Here is a 24,589-nt window from a genome sequence, read left to right as displayed (position 1 = left end):
AAGTAACAGCTCTATGTTCTTTAAAATGTGAATTTCTAAGCTTTGTAAATGATTTCTCAATTAAAAATGATAATTATCCATTTTTATCTTTTGTACTTTAATTGTTATGGCTAAAGTTTGCACACTTTCAATCATAGATCACAATTAATAGCTTAAATTTTATAAATATACCTTTACATTAAGAGCTAAGTAAAAAGTTTCTTTTAAACACTACAACCCCCCCCCCCCCCCCTTTCTCTCTCTGTGTGGAGATTATTACGAGTTTTTACCTTTCTAAAATAGATTTTTAACTCTCACGCCCCCTCAATAGTCACTTTTTCTGCCTTCTGAAGACTTCAACTTGCTAGATGTGTTTGTGATCCAATACTCAATGCCCCTCTTTAAAGAGAAAGTCACACAAATGTCAACACTCTCTCACAAGAGCTTACAAGAAATAGCAAAAAGGAAAGTTTGTTGGCATGTGGCACTAATGAACAAGCTTTACCCAATGGTCCACAGGTTTGTGTGCCATGTGGCACTAATCAACAAGCTTTATTCAATGGTCCACAATTGCACCCAAAACGCAATCATTTACTAAGGCCTTGTGCAATCCAAAAGTTAGGAATCCACGGCTATTCACATTGTGGTATCCACTCATCAAATACAAATAAAAGGGCACCATCACTTTTATTTAATGCATAAACTAAAACTAAGATCTCCACCTTAGAGTAACCTTAGCCTCAATCCTTCCACTCAATTTCTCTACTTGCAAATTAGCCTCGTGAATTCTTAACTTGTGATACTTTATATTTTATCTCTTTCTTCTTTCTTAATATAAAAGGCATGCTAGTTTAATTATAATCTACAACCTTTGGAGACAAAGCAACTTGGATCAACGGTTACCTTTAAGTCATTGTTTGTTCTTTAATGAAAAATCTTGAGATTGAAAAGATAAAGACAATTCCCTCTTTGTTGTGCACTCATTTCATGAGCCTCCCCCATCTCTTTCTCTCATATTTACACATGCATTTTTGGCTTGCAGGTGGCAAAGCCCTTGGCCTTTTTAGCTTTGAAGATAGAATAACGATGGTTTTGAATGGACACTTTCAAATCATCGTTTGTTCTTTAATGTAAATCTTAAGATTGATAAACCCAAGGTCATTGTCCTTCAATTTTCACTCTCTCTCTCTCTCTCTCTCTCTCACACACACACCTCCCCCTCTCAGCACCAGAAGGCATAGAGAAGTGGGAGAGGTGGGATCGACGGCACAGAACTCGGGCACAAAAACAGATGCGCTATGGGACGCACGATTTCACTTACAAATAAACTAGGACATAAATAAGTAAACTTGGACAACCAGACCCACAACCATCCAACTTTACTTATTTATCTATACTCTATATGAATGAGACTAATATTCCGACTGCTACGTGTCTTCAAAAGCACATTCCGGCTCAAATACAGGCGGGGCAATCTGAGGAGTTCAATTGCAAGAAAACGTTAGGCGAGCACTTCAGCCAACCTTGCAAGAAAACAAGAAGAGAGAGACCCTTCAACTCCCCTGGCCGTCGTGCTATAAAAGCATCGATGAGTGAAAAGTTTCGCTGCTGCTAACCTACGACATTGTGCAAGGTGAGCTAGATTATAGAGTATAGATAGATTTGGCTCTCTCCCGCCACAGTATGCAATAGCCAACTAATGCTCTTTCTGTTGCTATGCTAGGCGGTTCTCTCCATTGGCTGTAGGCGGTTCGCTTCTCTCCATTGGCGTAGCCACCTGATCGACAACGACCAGCTGCCCAGGTTCTCTCTCTCTCTCTCTCTCTCTCTCTCAGATACTCTGTCGGGAGGGCAGCAGGAGGCTTATAAGCCTTTCTCAACCTTTCTCTCTCTCTCTCTCTCTCTCTCTCTCTCTCTCTCTCTCTCTCTCTCTCTCTCTCTCTGTTCTCCCTTCGGCCAGCAGGGGAAAGAAAAAAGGCAGGCCCCTGCAAGCATTTCACTTCGTGGACGTGGGAAGCCGTCGCTTGCCACTGCTTATGTTGTCGCCTTCGCTACCAACAGAGCTGCCTCTGCACTTTAGCTATGATCTCTCTCTCTCTCTCTCTCTCTCTCTCTCTCTCTCTCTCTCTCTCTCTCTCTCTCTCACACACACACACACACACACACACACACACAGAGGATAATTGTCTCTGCAACTGCGCTGCCTCTACCTGCTTTGTGAGCTTGGTGTGCATGCATGGGAGGAAAGCATGGCGGGGAGGAAAGCTTGCGGCCGCACAGAGAGCGAGTGAGAGTGTGCCTGCACGCTCTAGGCTACCACGGCCAAGCAAGGGAGAGAAGAGAGGTTGTTGTACATTTGTCGGGCTGTGAGCAGTCGCGGGTGTCGATGGACAGCATCCGAACTGTCCGTAGTTGTCGACGGATTATAGCAGCTGAGCTGTCCGCAGCAAGTGAGCAACAGCCTGGGTGTGAGCAGCAGAGGAGTAGGGAGGTGCTCCGGCAGGCCTGCAGCGTGGTGCCCTTGCATGGAGGAGGGCCTATTCCCATGCGGCCGACGCCGCTGCCACCCCAGCTGCAGCATGCGCCCATGAATTGCTTCATTATTTTTAGCGCACTCAAAAACGAAAACGAAATATAATGAATTGCTTCATTATTTTTAGCACTCATTATTTTAAAATCTCAGGAATAAAGTCTTTAACAATCCAACCAAAATAAAAACAAGGGTATTTTGGGGAAAAAAAAATGAAATTTGATGGGTATTGTGGGAATTCTTGCAAATCAGAGGGGTATTTTGGTAATTTTCCCTAAATGTAATTATGGGCGGCACCCACATGTGCGTCCTTGCGAGAGTAGAGGAGAGAGAGAAAGCCTTTTGTTGAGCCAATACCGAGTTCATCGAGGGGTGAAGGGGCAGTGTCCTACTCCTCGCTCTCCTTCAACCACTAGACTCTCGACAAACGTTAACATTCTTCTTTAGCCCTGCATGTTATGTGAGGTTCTCAACAAGTGAGCTTATATTACTGAGAATGTCTTGCTCAACAGAAAGTTACGAAGGTACCCAAGCTTTCAGGTGCGAGTTGCAAAGAGAGACATAGGCAAGACCGCTGCGTTTAGAAGTAGCCGTCCTTGCGGCCCTTGAATCCATGAAGGAGAACAATGAAGACATTGTCTTCTTCTTTATCTTCTACGTGGAATTTATTGCTAAACTGGGCGAGCACGAACATTGTCCACGTGTCTTGATGAGGCAAGGGTTGGCGCCAAGATGCGTGCAAAATTTGTTTATGGAAGCTCTCAATAATGCTTCCAAAATTTGTTTAAAAATACTATTTAGATGGGATTATTTAGATGCCATCACAACCATTTGGAAATGTATGCCTAAGAAAACTCATTAGAAAAGAATCAAATTATGATGATTGTTAAGTAATGATTAGGACTCACATGGGTACTTCTACTTATATATGCTTTGACACAATATATAGACACTTGGATTTGAGGCCAAAGCACATAGATGATTGGATAATCACATGCAGCCATCGACACATGATACTCATTCAGAATTACCCATCTTTGAAAACGCCACAATATTAAGCTGAGACACATTTTTTCCCAGACACTGGAAGAGAGGTGCAGCACTGACTTCATGGCCATTTTGCATGTAATCTTTGTCAAAGCCTTTACCAATGGTTATTGTAATCGGGTTGAGTATGCATTGATATGAAAAACTTGGTCATTTTTAAGTGGGACCATGGCAAGTGAAACACATTGCCAACAATAGATAGGGCTAGGGCCACAAAGCTATGGCCTATTTTTAGTGGATATGAAGTGGAGACATCTCTCTAGATGAAAGCGTGATGCTTGGCCAAATGTGGTCTCCCCCCCTCTCCCCCCCGCTATATGCACCTCCATGACTAAGCAATGACAAGTGTCTCTCTCTTTGTAGACCTAAGTTGTTCCACTTCATCATAATTTGTTTCTACTTAACCAAAGCATACTTTTTCATGATCACTTGCAATTAATCGACGCATCTATTCTCTTTCAGTGATGGATAGCCCTTCTTCCGACTCTGGGAATGTTTCTCAAAGAGATCATGATGTAAATGAAGTCATCATGCCTACACCTCCAGAGTGCAATAGTGTGCGAGCCGCAAAGCAGTTGGCCAGATCAGGGGGGCGATTGAATTGCGAGGGGCCTTCAAAGCGTTTACAAATCATTCATGGACTTTGTGAACACAACGAAGCTGTCCAACAAGAGTGCAAAAACTACTTACAAAAGGTTTGCAAACAAGTTCAAGGTGAAGAAGACCACATCACCTTTCGAGAGGAGGTGATTTTGGCATTGCAGGGTATCAAGGACGAAACTGCACGTTTGGAAATCAATCAACATGAAATCTATACATTCATGGAAAATTTCCAGAATGAGGTTGTGCAACAATTGTCTTTGTGCTTCAAGGAACACAAGGACCAAGTCGAAGCCTTGAAAGCACCCTTTAAAGAACACAAGGAGCAAGTTGAAGCTCTGAAAGCGCATGTAGCAGATTTAGGGTTTGAGATGAAGACCTTAAAAATTGCAATTAATCTCTTGAATGCCATCGATAGGAGACTTAGTCGTGTTGTCATGCCTAACGCACAGGGAGGTGTTACTACATCTTATTCTAAAATGTAATGTTTTTTTAACTAATGTTGTAGCAAAACTTCAAATTATCATTGCCACGCATAACGCACAAGGGGGTGTTACTGCATCCTATCCTAAAATGTAATGGTTTTTGATCTAATGATGTTGCAAAATTTCAAATTATCATTGTAGTCTCTCTCTCTCTCTCTCTCTCTCTCTCTCTCTCTCTCTCTCTCTCTCAGGAACACATGCATGAAAAGCTCTGTGTGTGTGTGTGTGTGTGTGTGTGTGTGTGTGTGTGTGAGAGAGAGAGAGAGAGAGAGAGAGAGATGAGGGGACGAAAGAAGGTTTTAGGGGTAGGGAATGAACAAAAAGGAAAACTTAAAAAGATATAGGGAGGGGTAGAAAGACAAACGGAGAGGTAGCGAAAGGGGGAGGAAATAGTCAGGGCCAAGTAGATTGGTGGCTCATATTAGATAGATGCAAATCTTCCTATTTAGAAGACTCCAATTTATTGACAACCTTTAAAAAAATTTATTTAACACAGATGGTGTCCGGACCACGGGTTTTGTCCCCAGGACACACACATCGAGCTAGATTGTGCAACATTTCTCGAAAAGCTAGGCGAGAAACAACACGGGCTAGGGCTCAACGATCTTTGTAGTGAATCCCATTGGGTATTTTAGGAGATTGTGTGAATATCATGCATTTAAGCCATGGCGGTCAACAAATGGATGCAATGGCTATGCATATTGAAAATTGTACTACAAATGCTCAAAGCACTAGACCTTTAGAAGTACCTTCCGTTATTGGAGTTGCCAACAATTGGGAGGGTCAACAACAACATCCCTGCATTGTTTTTGAAGAAGGAGGATTCTCTAAAATTGAGCATTATTGTCTATCTATTCGTTGCATTTATCCAAATGCAACAATCTTGAAGCATGACTCTATGCTTGTCCTCTACCATGGAAAATGCTTGGTCCACAACTTGGGTGGCTTAAATTTTGTGTGCTCCTTTGTGGTGCATGTGCTTGGAAGGTTGAAGGTAGGTCTATACGCACATTTATAGGTAAGTATTGTTGCTTATCAGGAAAAGTCAAATTACTTCCTTTGAGTGATCCGCCAATGGAGCTCAAAGAATTGATGCAAGGTGGTACTACCAAGAGCAAAAAATTTATTAAACACATCAGAGCATATAATAATGTATTGGCTTTTGCTTCTTTGCGTGCTCATGTTGATGAGAAACTTACGCGAGGGAGAGGTGTGTACACTTTTAAAGTTCACGGTGCCATCTACCATAATATTGGGCCCATGACACCGTGCGAAAGAGTGGATTAGATCCCTTGCTTTGCACAATTGTACTTTTTTGATACAGAGAATGAGCTCAACAATAGATTGCATCATGTGCCAGATTTAGATAGAGATTCCTTGCATAGTTTGCAAGCTATGATGCATCGTGTTAACCCATATGCAAATGCCTTTCGGTTTGCTGCTACAACAATGGGGAATGAAGGAATCCCAAACATGAAGATGGTCATTACTGAGAAGCGTACAAATGGTTGGCAATATTTAGCTCCACGTGGATCTGAGGTTGCAGCTATTATGCCAGGGCAAGGAGATGAGAGCAACATCGGCCATCGTGATATGTATTGCAGTATCGTGATGGGGGGCTTAAAAGGATCTCCAGCCTACATCGATCATATATGCCTTTACTGTATGTTCTATTATTTCCTAATGCAGAGGATGGGTGGCATCCATATATACCGCAAACTCCCAATGAGCAGCAATTTATTACACAAAAACAATATTACACTTTTAGGTTGCAGATTAGGAGTGACACCACAGAATGCCTTTTACGTGGAGGACGATTGTTGCAGCAGTACATTGTTGATGCCTATAGTACTATGGAGGAGTCAAGGTTATTATGGTTTAGAAACAATCAAAGATCAATTCGTGCAGAAGTGTATCAAGGCCTTGCAGACATGCTTGCTTCCAGTGACAATGCGCATGGGGTCATAGGTGTTAATGTTGGAAGAAGAATTGTATTGCCTTCACCTTTTGTGGGGGGACCTCGGTACATGCAGCAACTCTATCAAGTTTCTATGGCAATTGTACGTAAGAGAGGAAAGCCTGATCTATTCATAACTTTCACATGCAACCCAAGGTGGAAGGAAATAGAAGATGCGTTATTGCCTGGACAGACTGCTTCTGATCGTCCTGACTTGACTACACGTGTCTTTTATCATAAATTCAAAGATTTGACGGACTTGCTTCTTAAAAGGGCTATCTTTGGAAAGGTTGTTGGACATGTTTGTGTGATAGAATTTCAGAAGAGAGGTCTTCCCCATGCTCATATCTTACTGATTCTTGCATCCGAATATAAGCCGACAGAGATGTCGCATTACGATAGAATGGTTTGTGCTGAACTTCCAGATAAAAAATTATTTCCTGATTTATATAATGTTGTGAGTCGTTGCAATGTTCATGGTCCGTGTGGCGCATTGGATCGAAATGCTCCATGCATGGTAGATCAAAGATGTAGATTCAAATACCCGCGCGAGTTTTGTGAATCTACTTCTGTTGATGGTGATGGATATCCAAGGTATATGCGGCGAGATGATGGTCAATATGTGGTTCAAAAGCAAGAGAGGCTTGATAACAGATGGATTGTTCCCTATAATCCATTGTTGTCTCTAAGATATAAAGCTCACATCAATGTAGAGATATGCTCAACCATATCAGCAGTGAAGTATCTGTATAAGTATGTGTACAAAGGACATGATTGGGGCCACAATTGTGCTCCAAGATGGAGAAGGTGTTCTTGATGAAATCAAGAGTTATTTAGATGCACGCTATGTATCCGCATCGGAAGAAATTTGGAGAATTTTTGGATTCTCACTGCATGAGGAAAAGCCTATTATATTGCGTTTGCAAGTGTATCTTCCACAACAAAATATGGTTGCTTTTGGAGACTCTACTGACATATCCAATTTGGTGAATAATGATGATAATAGAAAGACAACACTTACAGAGTGGTTTGTAGCGAATCAACAATATCCAGAAGCAAATGATTTATTATATATAGATTTTCCCTCCGAATGGGTTTGGAACCCCACTAATAAAGTGTGGTCACATAGGCAAAGAGGTGATACTATAGGGAGAATGTACAATGTTGTTCCCAATGCAGGCGATCTATATTATTTACGTATGCTGCTTACCATATGCAAGGGTTGTAAATCATTTGAGGAGCTTCGCACTTTCAACGAACAAACCTATGCCACTTTCAAGGAAGCTTGTAGTGCCAGGGGTTTGCTACAAAATGATGATGAATGGTTTGTGTGTTTGCAAGAGGCATCATGTACAAGTACCAACTTGCAATTACGACAACTATTTGTTATGATCTTGGTATTTTGTGAGCCATTATGTCCAGGTACGATGTGGCACCGATTCTCCTTGGAGCTTTCTGAGGATTATGTTTATGATTTGCATGAATGTACAAGTGATGAGGATGTATGTCATGAGATAGCTAAGAATCGAGCATTATGTAGCTTGGAGTCTCTGCTTCAATCATATGGAAAACGACTTTGTGACTACTCTGGGATGCCCGAAGTAGACCGTTCTGTATTATCTGGATGTGGGAGTGGTTTGATAGCAGAAGAGAGGATGTTCAATGCAAATGAGCAAATGACTTTAGCCATTCGTATGGAAGCATCTTTGATTTGTGGACAAAGAGCTGCTTATAACGAAATCATGCAAGCAGTTGACTCATCAAATGGGACAATTTTTTTCTTGGATGGACCCGGTGGGACTGGGAAGACTTATCTCTATAATGCACTACTTTGTCGTGTACGTGCTCAACAGAATGTCGCTTTAGCATGTTCATCCTCGGGAATTGCAGCTTTACTTCTTAGCAATGGATGTACAACACATTCGAGATTTAAGATACCAATAGAAGTGCATTCTGAATCAACATGCAACATCAAAGTAAATAGTCAACTTGCAGAGCTTTTGAGATTAGCATCATTGATCATCTGGGACGAGGCTCCCATGGTCCATCGTTATGCTTTTGAGGCCTTGGATAGGACATTGAGAGATGTTATGCAAAGTGATGCATTGTTTGGGGGAAAGGTGTTTCTCCTTGGGGGTGATTTTAGACAAATTTTACCAATTGTGCCCAAAGGAAGTCGAGTAGATATTGTTGATGCCTCTTTGTGCCGATCTTATGTATGGAAACATGTGAAGACTTTGAAGCTAATAGAGAATATGCGTGTACTTCATTGCTCCAATGACTTGGTTGAGAGAGACTTTGCAAAATGGGTACTAGACATTGGCAATGGGAATGTATGTCATGGGGATTTTACTTGATATTGTAGCATTTCTAAGTAGTATGATACTCGAAGATAACAATGTTCAAGGCCTAATTCACAGTATATATGGTGACTTACAAAATGTCCAAAGACATGCAAGCTTCTTTAGGGACAGAGGTATTCTTGCACCACGCAATAAGGATGTTTCCAAAATCAATGACTTGGCTATGCATAAAATGAGAGGACTTGACAAAAAATACTTGAGTGCAGATTCTCTTTGTACATCAGATTGTAATGGTAGGTTATATCCAATAGAGTTTTTAAACTCATTGGATCTTGGTGGTGGCTTCCCACCACACTACTTGCACCTGAAAGAGAATGCTCCAATCATGCTCCTTCGCAACCTGGATCCAAGGCGTGGTTTATGCAATGGGACAAGATTGATATGTAAGAATTTTTATCACAGGGTCATTGAGGCGGAAGTAATCACAGGTTCTCATGTTGGAGACAATGTGTTCATACCAAGGATCGACTTTATTATAGGATCTTCTCAAGGATTACCTTTTGAAATGAAGCGCAGACAATTTCCGGTGAGACTTGCATTCAGAATGACCATCAACAAGGAACAAGGTCAAACACTTGGATTCTTAGGTTTGTACCTTGCTACACTTGTTTTTACTCATGGTCAGCTCTATGTAGCAATGTCTCGCGTGCGTTCTTCTACTGCCATAAAGATTTTGATAGATGGTAGTCAAACATCGATGGCAAATTCAAATGCAAATCCAATGGCTTGTAGCCCAAACATTGTCTACAAAGAAGTGCTAAAGGTCAGAAATGTTTAAGGTATCATACTATCTTTCATCCATGCATTACTCTTTGTCATTAACTTTTTGTTAAATGAAGTTTTATATTAATCCTAATTTTTGTTGTCGTTTATAGATGGCCAGCCGATCTACAGTCAAATACACAATGGATAGGGTGTTTGAATATATTCGAGGTAATTTGTTGAAACTTTACAAAAAAATGACCCCCACTTTGAAGTTTGAATGATTAAAGCATACTAATCATGTTGTATGATGCATAGATCCACTTTTTTGGAGGGGACCCATACCTGCAAATGATGTTGTCCATATCTTAGAAGACTTTGATGTCATAAGGTATGGCTTTTGAATTATTATTATTTATTTATGTCTTGCAATAGGCTTGGATTTTTTTTAACATACTCTTCTTTTTTGTAGAAAACACTATTATCCAGCCCATCTATTGGTAGGTCTATATGAGTCCACGTGCTATTTAGGACTCATAGGATACTATCATGTTGCCTTAGAGCTAGACGAGGCAGCAGGACGGGGTCATGTCTCTCTTAGAGAGATAGGGTATCAACGGCCCATAAATGCACTACCTTCCTTTGGATTTGAAGCAGAGAATTGGAAAGTGAGAATGTATGCTGTCGATGATACTCCAAGGCGGCTTGGACGAAGTGTGCAATACATTGGGCCCTGGGTGTTACGGGTGCGAAACCGTGTCTATCGCAAGCTTTGCTTTCAACCTAAATGATGCCTTCTACAATGGGTTTGGTTTGATGGTGATCTCTTTTTGGGGTTGGGATTCCTTATGTTTTATCCCTTATGTTTCTGATGATTACTCTCTTATCAAGAAGCCTCTTTTTTGTAACAAAACTATTGGCTCCTATTTGGAATGAAAACCATGGTGCACTCTTTGCGCGCGCGTGTATGTGTGTGTGTGTGTGTACCATGAAAAAAACTAATTAAGATCATACAAGCACAACTTATATGAATACCATGTGTGTCATCAATTTAATTTGTGTCAAAGTAAGAGCGAGCGAGACCCATCGGTCGGCGGGTCGCGCAAGCTAGTGTATTTGTAAACTCGGACATATTTCACAAACGTCACGCAAGTGAGGTGTATGGCACAATTACCTTGCTAGCATGAGGTCTCACAGGTTCAAATCTCGAAGGTGTGACCACGTTTACTTTTCATTTTCCTCAAATCCAAAGCGCCTCGAGATTCTCACTTTCGACCAACACTCTGGATCCCATCTCTCCCCATTCGTGTCCTTTAGTGTTGAGGCTCCCCCTCCCCCTATCAATGTTAGAAAAGAACCGGAGTACAATGTATTTTAACCGATTAAAATCATAAAATCTCGATTAGATTTTGAGTTTGTCTTAAAAAAACCGACAAATTTACACAATTTTTAGTGTAAATACCGAAAAAACCTTCAAATTTTGACCTAAAAACTGATAGAATTTCAAGTTTGCCCTTATTTTCTTCGGTTAAGAAAAATGTATTTTTCTAGCCTTGCCCCCTATCACTCTCCAAACTCCCCCTCCCTTAAGGAATACTATTTCCTATATTATTTCTTTCTTTTAAGATAGGCTTTTTTAAATTTTAAAACAATTTTTATGTTTGTTGGACCACCAATGACAGAATCCTCAACGTTCGGTTGGTTTTTTAAGCTTTAGTCATAAAGTAATGATGGTTTTGAGTGGACATTTTCAAATCATTGTTTGTTTTTTAATGTTAAATCTTCAAATTGAGACAACCAAGACCATTCTCCTTGAATTTCCACTCATTTCTTGATATCTCTCTCTCTCTCACACGTGTACACACCCACCCTCCTTGACAATTCCTCTTCTTTATTTTATTTCTCGCCTCTCAAGCAATCCGTTTTAATTTTTTTAACATTTCTTATGATTGTTAGCAATACTATTCTTTGTTTTTTGGAGGCCATTTCAACTTTGTAACATTTCTCACTTTTGTTAGCTTTGGAGATAAGATAATGATGGTTTGAAGTGGTGATTCTTTCAAAATAATTGCTAGCTTTTTTTATTTTAAATCTTAACCTTGAAACCATGCTAATCATTAACCTCGGAAAAACCAACGTTGTTACTTAACTTTGTTGGTTTCTTTGATGTTAAATCTTGAACCTCCAGAAAACCAATGCAAATGATTAACCTTTGTACTTATTCTTTCAACACCTCTCTCTCTCTCTCTCACACACACACTTGAACACTTTCATTGTTCCTTTGCTCATTTACTCGTTTATTAAAGTTACCGAAAGTAGGCCACCTAAAAATTAGCATTTCCTATGTTGATTCTTGAACGCTTAGTTAATGCATCCGCTAGCTTTTATTTACACAAGTGCTAGATCTTTATTTTTCAAAACACATTATCATAACACGGCGTATGTAATTGGTTGCTCTAGCCAATGACAAATTTTTGCAACCAAAAAACTATTTAACAACGGCCAAAAGAAACCCTAAGTAGGTAAAAAGGGACCCAATTCTGTGCATTCAGAGACTTCACAAGCGCTTGAACATGTGCATTGCCTTTAGACTTCACAAGCGCTTGAACTTGAGCATTGCCTTTCGCTCTCCAACCCCTTCAATAAAAAGTTGTGAGTAGGTGCTACAATTTTTGAAAAGAAAAAGAAAAGGAGAATCTTCGTGGATCCCTTCTCTCTCATCATTGTTTTGTAGGTATGTTTGTATGCACTGCCCATGCGACTCTCTCTCCCTCTCTCCCTCCCTCTCTCTCTCTCTCTCACACACACACACACTGCCCATGCGACTCTCTCTCTCTCTCTCTCTCTCTCACACACACACACACACACACACACACAAACCCCGCCCATGCGACTCTCTCTCTCTCTCTCTCTCTCTCTCTGTCACACACACACACACACACACACACACACACACACGTTTGAAAAGGATGACGCCTTGAGATTGCGAAGTAGGGCAGGGGTTTTGTGTGTGTGTGTGTGTGTGTGTTTCACGAGGTTCGTCGTCCTCGAGGATCTGTGTCTCGATTGCGAGGCATGAGTTCTCTCTCTCTCTCTCTCTCTCTCTCTAGTTGCGTAGTGCACGACTCTCGCTCTGTCTATGCTTGGAGGGGGACGCAAGGCTAAAAGCAGGGGAGCAAGCTTGTCAGGCTTGGCGGCGAAGGTAGGTCACAAGGGAGCGGATGCAAATTGGGCGCGCACATGCTCACGATGAGGGGCACATTTGGTTTAATATGGAGCCTCGAGCGAAGTAGGAAGAAAAACAAGGAATAGAGAATAGGGTAGAGGGGCCGATAGAGAGACTCCTAAATTCAAGGGGAGAAATCAGCCCTTCTGCTTCACAATTGCTAGCTCTGAGAGGCGCATTTGAAAGTTGTTGGCCCAATGACTCTACAACAAAAGCATTCACGTTGGCGATGAAGCGCAGAAGAAACGCGAGCTCCTTTCGTGTTTTCAATGTAACAAAAAGTGGCAGTAGAAGGCAACCGGAACTAGGGGTGAAAGGAGACACATGCGCCAGTAGGGCTCAAACGCCTTCCCTCACGAATAGGAGAGAGACAGCCAACGTTGGGTTGCTCACTACTCAAATGAAATCGACTTGCTTTTGAGGCTTTATATGCGAGGTATACTGAGGGTCAACCCGTCTTTGCGGAGGACCCTTGCTCGTCATTGGCCCCTCTACCCTATGCTCAAAACGAATAGCGATGGTTAGCTCATTGGCTAGTGAGCTATAACTTATAGGTTTGATTCGATGCCTGGGCTGTGAGGTCATGCGGGCAGTCTGAACGCTGCTTTAATTTAATATTTGGGTGTCGTTCCCATGCCCGCGCGCACGCACACTTAGGTGAGTCGGAGACGGCTCGGAGTCGGGTCCCACACGCCACAGCCCCCAGGCCCCCGTCTCGCACACGCGGGCCTTCACACACGATCCGGTGGCCGGTTTCTGCTCCAGCGTAGCGAGGGTAGCCCGCCATCGCTGCGGGCCCTCTCGCTTTGAATTTTCTCCTGGTGAGCTTGGGAGTTCTTCACGTCAGACACTTACCCTTGTCATTGTTGCATCTCTCTTTACTGTTGGCGATCAGATCTCTCTGTGTGAGTGCGCTCGGTCAGAGTGGGGGCCAATTTTCTTGGAGCTGCCATAGTTTCTGCAAGAAGGCTGTCGAGGGTCTGGTGGAGCAAGCATTTCCACTTTAGGAAACGACTCGAACTTTGCAGACAAGCTTTTCTTGGAGCTCTGTAGGAAGGCCAGAATGGGGCAGCTCTCCCCACGTGTTTCTTTGAGCAAGCAATCTTTGTAGCAGAAGCCCATTTTTATTGCGTGTTTGTGCAAGTAAGTGAGCAAGCGGTCCAACAGATGAAGTAAGCAACAAGGTCTTTACATAGGGGTGTATGAGTGCATTCGGGTTCAGAGAGGGCACTATTTAACTGGGTAGGAGCACGGAAAATCTCGGAAAATTGGACGTTTGTCCACATAATGCCATCCCAGCTTGGACCAGTGCATTTAACATTCTGAAGTTACTGGAATTCCATTTGAAGATAGAACCCTTCATTTCTTTGAGTCAATATCTGGAAGAAAAGCATGTGTGCCTGTTGGGAAGCATTGCATGTAAAGTTCTGGTCCGGCTCGTGCAAAGAGGAGGCTGCAACAGATGTCAGTAGTGGAGCTAAACCAGGCATGCGCTTAATGCTTCTGTTTCTTGCAAGGTCATGATAAGCTCTATTTGTTCTCACTGATATGCATGTAGGCTTTAGGTTATTTGCTAGTAAGGCTGTTAATTAATCTCTTTCATTCAATGATTCCCCAGTGCTGAAATGTCTTCTTGAATCTTTCTGTTGGAACGTGCAAGAATCTTCATTTTTCATTTGAAACTTTGGTAGATATGATAAATACTTTAATGTGAAGGGAGGACAGGTATATTGTGGAGTGGTTGTTATATTTATAGGTAGAGGATATATGATGAGAGGGATCTCTGCCTAGAATTCCCGATAATATAATACTTGATTTGTTCTTGACTTGCTTAAGTGTAGGAACTGATAGATGAAATGATTGCAGCATTTTGGTCTGAATGATCTCGATAGACATGGTTGCAATAGGAATTAGTCAATCAAGCATCTATGAGGTCCTGAGTGGATCTAGATGCGATTGCTAATTGCATTGCCGATAAATCATGGTCTTAGATCCGAATGAATGTTGAATGTGATTTGTCATGTGATGTTTGTGATGTCGTTTGATGTGACTGTCGATTTGGTACATGTGCTAGATGTGTGTTCCTAGTGAGTCAGTAGTAAGAGTCAGTGTCTGCTAGGACAGTTTATGGCTTCTGTCTGTTTTGCATGCGTAATCGAGGGCGATTACAATGCTTTCAAGAGGTGGGTATGTCACAAACTGGTGACGTGGTTGCCCAATACACACACATACTCTCCCTTGGCAATTGACCCCCGGAAATGCAGGCTGTATGCTGACGTGGCACTGCCGTACGGACCAGTGGAATCTGCGGCGCGTTTTGTGGCGGGAAAAGCTGGCAGGCAGCCACGTGGCAGCACGTACAGACGGCAGCTTTTGGGTTGTTTTGGCTACGCAATTGCTTGCTTTAATTTATAAGAGAGAGAGAGAGAGAGAGAGAGAGAGAGAGAGAGAGAGAGAGAGAGAGAGAGAGAGAGAGAGAGAGAGAGAGAGAGAGAGAGAGAGCCTTGACGCTTTATTTTTACAAGGCTTTTTATTCACAGCTTTTGGGGCTCTGCTTTTGGTACCCTTGTAAAACCTTTATAAGTATGGACAGGCCTCCCACTTCTCAGAGTATTTGGACGCAGAGTCTGAGAGTGAGAGCCTCCCACTCCCTTGTACAGTTGCAGATTAATACAAAAAGAAATACGAAAGGGGCGCAAGTCTAGACTCTATGGGGCCAATTTCTCTAGGCACGGAACGCTGGGCGAGTGTCAAATCAATTGTGAACTGTGAACTGTTTTGAAGTGAATTCTTGTGATGTCGCGGTAGAATCTCGACTTGGAGTGTCCAAGTCTGTTACATCAACAACCTCCTCAAGGACGTAGGGAGCTTGTCATGGATTTCACCCACCACTTAGTGACGCCAATCAAATTGACTTTTGTGCTCAACCATCAAAAAGTGCGCCGAGAGTTCTCAAAGAGGAGCCACTTGTCCTTGCTTAAATATTCAGAGATAAGATTTGTACTCAATTGGCTTATGTTAGGTTGCTTGTCTACATGTGGCGGAGCCTTAAGGCGCCTCTTTCTCAGTGATGAGTTCCATGCCATGCCAGAGACTACATCAACAACAAGGTTGAAATGCCGAGAATGGGCCGACAGTCGCCACTTGGTGGGAGGAGGCTGACGCCATGGTCAAGCCCATTCTACACCTACTTCGAGTTGTGGATAGCTTGCAGCAATGCATTGGCAAAGTCTACGAAGCCATGGATCGGATCATAGAGACACTTCAGAAGCTTGTGCTCGACCCTATTCAGTATGCGGAGATTCGTGGCTTGTGTGAGTCCAAGTGGAATGCATACTACTCTCCACTTCATGCTGCAGCTTATGTGCTTGACCAAGAGTTTCAAGGAAGGCGTCAAGAGACCGACAAGGAGGTGAGCAGAGGACAGCTACCACGAAACCTGCTGAAACGCGAAACGAGTGAAACGGCCGAAACGTTTCACCTGCAAGGTGAAACACCTGGAGTGAAACGCTTGAAATGAAAAATTGCCTTCAGAGAATTTAGCCATTAAATAGTTATTTATTTATTATGTATATGCTATTTCAAGGTTAACATAGCATGTGTCTCTACTCATTGCACTGTGAACACCTATTTTGTCTATACATAACTCTATATATACACAAAATTGGCGTTTCGGTCAGACGTTTCACTGAAGCCTTAGCCTAGGGTGAAACACTTCGGGGTGAAACGTCACGTTTCGGGGTGAAACGTTTCGCGGATGGCGGCTTGCATTGGAGCGCCTTGAGCCTAGCATTGACATTAGGCGCAAGATTAGAGATGAGCTACTCAACTACATGCAAAAGAAGGGCTCGTATGGATGTGTAGATGCACAGGTTGATTGCAGCAAGATTGGCTCGGTTTTGTGGTGGGAGGACTATGGAGGAGATGGCCCACATTTGCAATGCTTGGCTGTTCGTGTCCTTAGCCAAGCATGTACCACTAGTTGCTTTGAGCAACTATGGAGTGTGTACATCCACATTGCCTCTAAGAAGAGGAATCGCCTTGGGGTCGAGAGGACCAATGATTTGGTGTTTGTGAGCGCTAACTTGCGCATGCTTTCCAAGAACGTTACACACAAGGCAGATCCCTTCACTGAGTGGGAGATGACACAAGAGAATCCATCTACGATTGAGACACTTTTGGAGGAGCTAGAGGAGGTGTAACGAACTGCTGACGTGTCGACCTACTGAAGAACGGAGCTACCGGTCGAGGGGCCTAAACCCTAAGAAGAACAAGTAACAGAAGAAGTGTCACAAAGTGATGACGTGGTTGCCCGAGAGCAGAAACCCTAACCCTAATTGCCAGAAACCCTAATTCTAGAAACCCTAATCCTAAAACCTGCAAACCCTAATTCTAGAAACCCTAACCCTAAAACCTGCAAACCCTAATTCTAGAAACCCTAAGAAGAACAAGTAACAGAAGAAGAAGTCCTAGCGACTTATGGGGGACCCGTCCGATGGGGCCCCAAGTGACATAAAGGCATTCAAAGTAAAGCAGAATACGCTCAAAAGACTTTGCACATCAAAATATGATGATGTGGCACCTGTACGGACGTTCCGGAATTCGCGGCCGATTTTTAGGAAAATCCCAAAATTTTAGGAAAGTGATTTTTTGGGGTCAGCTTTTCATATTTGATGCTTTTAGGCTTTGGGCCTTAAAATATGAGCCTTGGGGGCTCTCTCTGGCACTCTTTAGTGCGCAAATTGCAGAGCAGGTGCTCCCCGACTGTTGTACTTTGCGAATAAGCAGTAATATAAATAAATACCAAAAGGGGTGCCAAGGTTTGGGGCCAATACTCTCTGGGGGGAATTCCGCCACTCCGTGTTGCATGTCGTCTCTCTCTATTTCAGTTCAGTTGTTATTTGAAGTGCTTAAAGTTGTTCAGTCTGTTCTTTTCTATTGGCACGTGGTGCCCGCCTTGTGATAGGAGGACCGCGAGGCCTCATATGCCAGTGAGGATCTCGACTATGATGATGATGTGGAGATTCAAGAGGCGAGCACTTTCGAAGTTTGATGATCATTGCTCACTCTAGAGTCTAGACCATAGTTGCCACGGAGTTTCGAAACGTTTCGTTTGAAACGAGTTTCAGAAGTTTCGAAACGGTTTTGTCCGAGAAAGAAACGCCAAAACAGAAGTTTCATGCAAACTAAAGAATGTACGTAAGTTTAAGTGGTATAGCTGAGATCTTAGACATGAAAAAGAGGCAGAATAGGACTAACTTTCATCATTAGAAGCAAGACAGAAGCTACATTCATGACGTTGAGGATTTCATGACATAAAAAAATCAACGCTACGGCTTGACGTGCGAAAACTTACGAGCCTTGACTTTTCCTTTGAAACGTCCAAACTCATACAGAAACATTTCGTAGGTTTCATAAGTGAAGAAACACGTTTCTTGGCAACTATGGTCTAGACTCTAGAGTCTAGAGTCTACTCCTCTACCTAGCCCTTTACACTTTTTGTTATCCTTGTCCTTTTTGAGCCCTTGTGGTATGCACTTTTCATTTCGTATCCATCGATGTTTTATTAGCACATTTGCGTCTATATGACTCATGTTCTTTGGTCTATTTAGTGTAAATTTGTGGTCAAAGTGATGCTCTATGTGTGTGGGTCAAAAAATGCCAAAAAACTCTTTTTTTTTGCCGTTCCGACCCTCGTCCCCGTTCCCTTACTTCTGCTGCCCCGTCCCGACCCCGACCCCCATTCCATGTAATTATGTTCGTATGACCATTTGGAAGTGCAAGTGAAAAACACTCCCTCCCCTCTCTAGCGAGCAAATGCCAACAAGAGTTTCTCTTTTTAAAAATTCATGCCTTTGGCCTAGTAGATCTAAATCTATATCTGCACCACCCACAACTACAGTCACACTGACTTCCATCAGCTTCTTAGGTCTATTGGAATCCTTTTTCTGTTTTTCCTCACTTCCTAATGCAGGTCTTCCCCTTTTTTTTGGTGTGCGACTAAGATCGCTTGTTAGTAGTGTGCCTCTTTTTTTCAATGGACGAGTACACTCATCCACCGTTCCATGTGCCAGTTTTTTTTTAACAGCTCCCCCACACTTACAAACACGTACATGTAACTCACAATCAAATCTCATCTCTCTCTCTCTCTCTCTCTCTCTCTCTCTAAGCTGCGGCCATTTTCCCTCTTTGTTCGCTGTCCACCACTTGGCTCTGCATGTGCAGGAATTTCACAGAGAGAACAACAATAGGTGGAATGCAACGGGGCAACAGGCAACCCGGACACACACGCACACAAACTGATGTGCTACGCTTCAACCTCGCCGCATGCTCATGCTAGCTGCTTGATGTCCATATTGCCAATGGGAATGAAGCTCTCCCAACTGCAGCAGGGTGTACACACACCTTCTCTCGTCACACTTTCCTCACCCACCATTCCCCGCAAGCTATTTACCACTCATATTCGCAGATCCACTCTTCAAGCTAAACACAACGACCCCATCAATGCCCAAATACAATAGCAGACTGCTTAACGGCGTCGTACCTGATGCTTGTCCTCATCGCCTCTAGAAAGCCGACTCTCGAAACAGAGTGCAAACGCATTATATATAGCCTGTCATGTCAATTGTCCACTTCGTCTCCTGGTGCCGCTTGGTGGTCGTGCATGGCGGTTGTGTATCGTACTGCCAAGTGTCGACATCTCCAATCCACAGGTGTGTTGGTACAACTCACCAAACGTATGTCGGCCAACGCTGTCTCTTCTGCCCTACGTTCACGAAACGCACAACTTACAAGTGCCCACCGTTGACACGACCATGCTGAATACGTTTCTTCTGAGAAAGAATCTCTACATATTCCTCTTTTTTGCGAATTGTTCAAAATCGGGTAGACATACTTGTTTTCGTCCAAGTTACGACCAGTTGATATTGTGCTAATTCTTTCTATCCTTTGTGGTGCGTATGCCCTATCAACTACCTCATTTTTGTGCTAATTTTTCCGATTTAATGCTTCTTTTAGTGCTAGGCTTCATTATGGCCGAGTCTGCCCTTGATCTCCGGAGTCATGACAGAAACTCAGCACGCTGAACTTTGTGTTGATGTATGCTCATGTGTGTGTGTGTGTGTGTGCGCGTGTGGTGTGTGTTGTGTTGGGGAGCATATGTTAGTAGTACCTAGTTCTACACCCACTATTGGGCACTGACGACGTTAGTGGGGATGTCGTGGTATTTAGTCAATACTATGTATGATGGAGCTGATGGTTATATTGTCTTGTGGGTGACTACCATGGGTCTATACCTTGCACTTTCCTTCAAGGGTGAATCTGGGCTTATCCTGGATTCATCTAGGTATATTTTTTAGTCGTATTGCGGACATGCAGACTTCACATTGTGAAGTTTTCGTCCGAGTTACGACCAGTTGATATTGTGCTAATTCTTTCTATCCTTTGTGGTGCGTATGCCCTATCAACTACCTCATTTTTGTGCTAATTTTTCCGATTTAATGCTTCTTTTAGTGCTAGGCTTCATTATGGCTGAGTCTGCCCTTGATCTCCGGAGTCATGACAGAAACTCAGCACGCTGAACTTTGTGTTGATGTATGCTCATGTGTGTGTGTGTGTGCGTGTGTTGTGTGTTGTGTTGGGGAGCATATGTTAGTAGTACCTAGTTCTACACCCACTATTGGGCACTGATGACGTTAGTGGGGATGTCGTGGTATTTAGTCAATACTATGTATGATGGAGCTGATGGTTATATTGTCTTGTGGGTGACTACCATGGGTCTATACCTTGCACTTTCCTTCAAGGGTGAATCTGGGCTTATCCTGGATTCATCTAGGTATATTTTTTAGTCGTATTGCGGACATGCAGACTTCACATTGTGAAGTTTTCGTCCGAGTTACGACCAGTTGATATTGTGCTAATTCTTTCTATCCTTTGTGGTGCGTATGCCCTATCAACTACCTCATTTTTGTGCTAATTTTTCCGATTTAATGCTTCTTTTAGTGCTAGGCTTCATTATGGCTAAGTCTGCCCTTGATCTCCGGAGTCATGACAGAAACTCAGCACGCTGAACTTTGTGTTGATGTATGCTCATGTGTGTGTGTGTGTGTGTGTGTGTGTGTGCGCGCGTGTGGTGTGTGTTGTGTTGGGGAGCATATGTTAGTAGTACCTAGTTCTACACCCACTATTGGGCACTGACGACGTTAGTGGGGATGTCGTGGTATTTAGTCAATACTATGTATGATGGAGCTGATGATTATATTGTCTTGTGGGTGACTACCATGGGTCTATACCTTGCACTTTCCTTCAAGGGTGAATCTGGGCTTATCCTGGATTCATCTAGGTATATATACTTGTTGGTTTAAAGTTGAGTACTTTTTTTAAGGTTTAGTCAAGTAAGCCGCACTTATTTTTCTTATGCCTTTTCTAAAAGCATTTCTAAGTGAATAATGTTTTATTTTATCTAGTTTTGTTAAATAGCAAATAATGTGATTTAGTTTTTTCTTTTTTTGTTTTCTTGTGTCCCGTACTTTTGTATTTTTATCCCCTCTTATAATTCTTAAGTTCAGACTATTTGATCTCATGAAGGTATACATTTATCTTCCCTTTCTTTCCCTGCTCCTCTGCCGCTTTGGAACTTCTGGTTTATCCTGTGCCTTCTCCTTTGATTCGTTCATTGGACCCAAATAGCCGACATAATCCTTTGACTTACTGCCCTTCTGAGAGTGCTTTTTAGCGTACTGACTTTCATCTCAAGAGCTTCATTAAACTCTTCTTGGGAATAAAACTTCTACTTTTCTGTACTTCCCTTGGCCCTGGTCTTCATTGCTGACTTGATCGCAGTGTTGATGGCCTTCTACCATCTCTCATAGACATCAGGATCGGATAACCCTTCAGATACTCCACATAGTTCGGGTCCTTGGAGTATCTGACGAGGTGCCTTGCACAAGTGTCCTCTTGAAGCTGTCGCTTGTATCTTGATCTATCAAGATCCCCTGTTTAAGGCGTGCCATGGTCCTCTCGCGACTGATTAGAAGAAGGCTTGCCCTCGTTAGAATCTCCGTTGGTTCTCTCCGTATCCCTGCTGATATTCAAGTGTTGTTCATCCTCCTGCAAAACTGTAGTAGGTCGGATGTGTTCCTCTCTGTTTGATTCGTCGTTGGAACCTATGTGTTCTACAGAAAAATCGGATCAGATCCTCTAGAAGAGAAGAATTGTGTAAAGCTCTGATACCACTGTACTCGAGCAAGAAATCAATAGCAACACGTGAATAGAAATTGCAACAAACTGAATTGAATAGAGAGAGGAAGAAGAGTCGACACGAAGCGGTAGAGTTTCGCTCCCAAATGCAATGGCCCCAAAGTCAGGCGCCCCTTTTGGTACTCCTTTCTTTATTGATATTCACAGACAACAACCGCCAGGAGGTAAGCTCTGCAAGCTGCATCCATGCATGATCTGTCGGAGTTGACGCCCAAGGCTTTCTTTTATATGTACAAGGGGCCTCTAAATTGGGCGTCCGCAAATAGCTTTTCATCTGCTAAACACAGCCCACGAAAAGCTGATCAAAAGCATTCATTCACTGTCCATGAATTGCGGCACAAAATCTGGAATTGGCTCCCACGTTAGCATTGTGTCAGTTTTTGCCACATCATCAGTTTTATGGCATCCTCTTCAGTGGTCCGATTATTAGGCGTGCCACATCATCATAGTTGTGACACCCTCGATGTGTTTTGATTCTTCTAGATCTGCAAAAGTCTTTAGAGCTTTACTGCGACGCTTGTGATAGCAGTTTGGGAGCGGTCTGGATGTAGGGGCCCATGTGGTAGCTTACGAGAGCGGGATGCTACCGAAGTGACAAAGGGTTGCATATATTTACGAGAAGAAACTCCTAGCAATTGTACATGCTATACATGCTTTGAGTTAGTGAAAGCATTACTTGCTCGATGCAGACTTACACTCTACATAGATCTCATAGTTTTAAGTATTTCTTGTCACAACCGAAGTTGTCGGAAGAAATAGATGAGATGGGTGAATATCCTATCTCGATTTTGCTTGGTTGTCGATTTGCTATTTTGCAAGCCACAAATATCGACGATAAGAGTTGTCACAAACTACTGATGTGTTAAGTCACTGAAGAGATCCTGGCCGAGAGGCCTAAACCCTAAGTGAAGAAGCTGAAGCAGCAGGAGAAGTTTTACCGACTTACAAATTCTTGCCGAGTGGCCTATTTCTTAAAGAAGAGGATTTCCCGCCAACTTATAGGACCCCCTCCGATGGGGCCCTAGTGACCTAAAGGGGTTAAATAAAGCAGGACCACACACACACACTCACACTATTTGCGTAGAAGATGATGACGTGGCAACTGTACGGACATGCCACAAAACACGTTGCTTGATGACGTGGCAACCTGTATGGATTTTCGCTTTTTGCGCTGGCTTGCTGACGTGGCAGCCTGTACGGATTTCCTTGATTTACGCTGGCTGATTTTCAATGCCAGCTTTTGGACCAGATGCTTTTGAGTTTGACTGCTTTTCATGTAACTGCTTTTCAAGGCCAAGGGCCTTCAAATAAGTGCAGAGGGCTTAGTCTCTAGCACACTTCGGTGAGAAGGTGCAAAGCGCGAGTATCGGCATTGTACTGAGTTCAAGTAATATAAAGAAATACCGAAAGGGGTGCCAAGGTTTGGGGCCAGTACTCTGTGGGGTCGAATTCCGCCACTCCATGTTGCATGTGCTCTCTTTGTCTTTTTCAGTTCAATTCAGTTGTTGAAGTGCTAAAAGTCTGTTCAGTCTGTTCAGTCTGTTCTTTCTATTGGCACGTGGTGCTGTTGAAATTAGGGTTGCAGAGAAATGCACACAGCTTGGAGAAGACGAAGGAAGCTCAAGGCACACAATAGAAAGTGTGTGACTTAGTGTGCAATGGAAAGATAGATAGCCCTAGAGTGATGGGCGTATATACAATGCACGGGGGAAAAAACCTCCTAAAGAGGGAAAAAATGCCCCGGCGGTCCTAGTGTGTTCACACACATCACTACCACATGTATATGGTAACAAATCCCCCCTGGACTGATGCGGTGAACGAGAGCTGGCACATGAGTAAAGGGAAGTGCCATGCCCTGAGGACATGATCAGTCCACAAAGGGGAGTAAGCCCAAAGCTTTGCGGAAAGCTTCAAGCTTCTCACGAGACAATGCCTTTGTGAAAAGATTTGCAAGGTTGTCCTGTGTTGGCACATAAGCCAAGCTGATCTCTCCTGCTGAGAGCCTCTCCTTGACATAGTGGTAATGCACCTCAATGTGCTTTGTGCGAGCACGAAAAACTGGGTTCCTCGCAACTGCCAATGCGTTCTGACTGTCAGTGTAGATAGTGTTGGCAGTGTCCTGTCCAACACCCAAATCAGCCATAAGGCGTCTGAGCCATACACACTCAACCGTAGCTGTGAAGACTGCCGTGTACTCAGCCTCACAACTCGAAGTGGCCATAGTAGGTTGCTTCTTGCTCAACCATGATATACATGAATGCCAAGCATGAAACAAAAACCACTTGTGGACACTCGCGTGTCAAAACAACCAGCCCAATCTGAGTCCGAAAAAGCATGTAAGTCTGGCAGCAACGACCCCCCTTGGGATAAAACAAGCCAAGATGTAAAGTGCCACTAAGGTAGCGGAAAATCCTCTTGACAGCCTGCCAATGCTTAGACCTT

General features: G+C 43.0%; 5 protein-coding genes across 6 annotated transcripts in view; all 5 read left to right on the top strand.

Annotated features, from left to right (window-relative positions):
• Nucleotides 1–5,715: 5,715 nt before the first annotated feature.
• LOC147458915 (uncharacterized) lies at nucleotides 5,716–7,415 on the top strand. Its single transcript, XM_086511518.1, has 3 exons — nucleotides 5,716–5,851; nucleotides 5,966–6,244; nucleotides 6,331–7,415. Exons 1-3 carry the CDS (start codon nucleotides 5,716–5,718, stop codon nucleotides 7,413–7,415), a joined length of 1,500 nt encoding a protein of 499 aa, XP_086367644.1.
• Nucleotides 7,416–7,545: 130 nt separating this feature from the next.
• Nucleotides 7,546–8,955, top strand: LOC147458914 (uncharacterized). Its single transcript, XM_086511517.1, has one exon. It carries the CDS (start codon nucleotides 7,546–7,548, stop codon nucleotides 8,953–8,955), a length of 1,410 nt encoding a protein of 469 aa, XP_086367643.1.
• A 22-nt stretch (nucleotides 8,956–8,977) lies between these two features.
• LOC147458913 (uncharacterized) lies at nucleotides 8,978–9,739 on the top strand. Its single transcript, XM_086511516.1, has one exon. The coding sequence runs from the start codon at nucleotides 8,978–8,980 to the stop codon at nucleotides 9,737–9,739; it is 762 nt and encodes a 253-aa protein (XP_086367642.1).
• Nucleotides 9,740–9,836: 97 nt separating this feature from the next.
• Nucleotides 9,837–10,454, top strand: LOC147458912 (uncharacterized). Its single transcript, XM_086509728.1, has 3 exons — nucleotides 9,837–9,894; nucleotides 9,982–10,054; nucleotides 10,136–10,454. Exons 1-3 carry the CDS (start codon nucleotides 9,837–9,839, stop codon nucleotides 10,452–10,454), a joined length of 450 nt encoding a protein of 149 aa, XP_086365854.1.
• A 3,074-nt stretch (nucleotides 10,455–13,528) lies between these two features.
• LOC147458911 (putative serine/threonine-protein kinase PBL8) overlaps nucleotides 13,529–24,589 on the top strand; it is a 28,412-nt gene continuing 17,351 nt past the window's right edge. Inside the window, exon 1 of one of the 2 annotated variants that reach the window (XM_086510333.1) lies at nucleotides 13,529–14,375. In XM_086510333.1, coding sequence (XP_086366459.1) covers nucleotides 14,282–14,375 — 94 coding nt within the window. In that variant the 5' untranslated portion in view covers nucleotides 13,529–14,281. Of the gene's footprint in view, nucleotides 14,407–24,589 lie in introns of both variants that reach the window. The other variant, XM_086510334.1, reaches the window with a different exon arrangement.

Source organism: Adiantum capillus-veneris, chromosome 4 (genome assembly GCF_014529385.1).
Source record: "Adiantum capillus-veneris isolate H3 chromosome 4, ASM1452938v2, whole genome shotgun sequence".
NCBI classification, from domain to species: Eukaryota; Viridiplantae; Streptophyta; class Polypodiopsida; order Polypodiales; family Pteridaceae; genus Adiantum; species Adiantum capillus-veneris.
The sequence above is the reverse complement of the archived record's forward strand: the minus strand, read 5'-3'. Positions and strand labels throughout refer to the sequence as shown.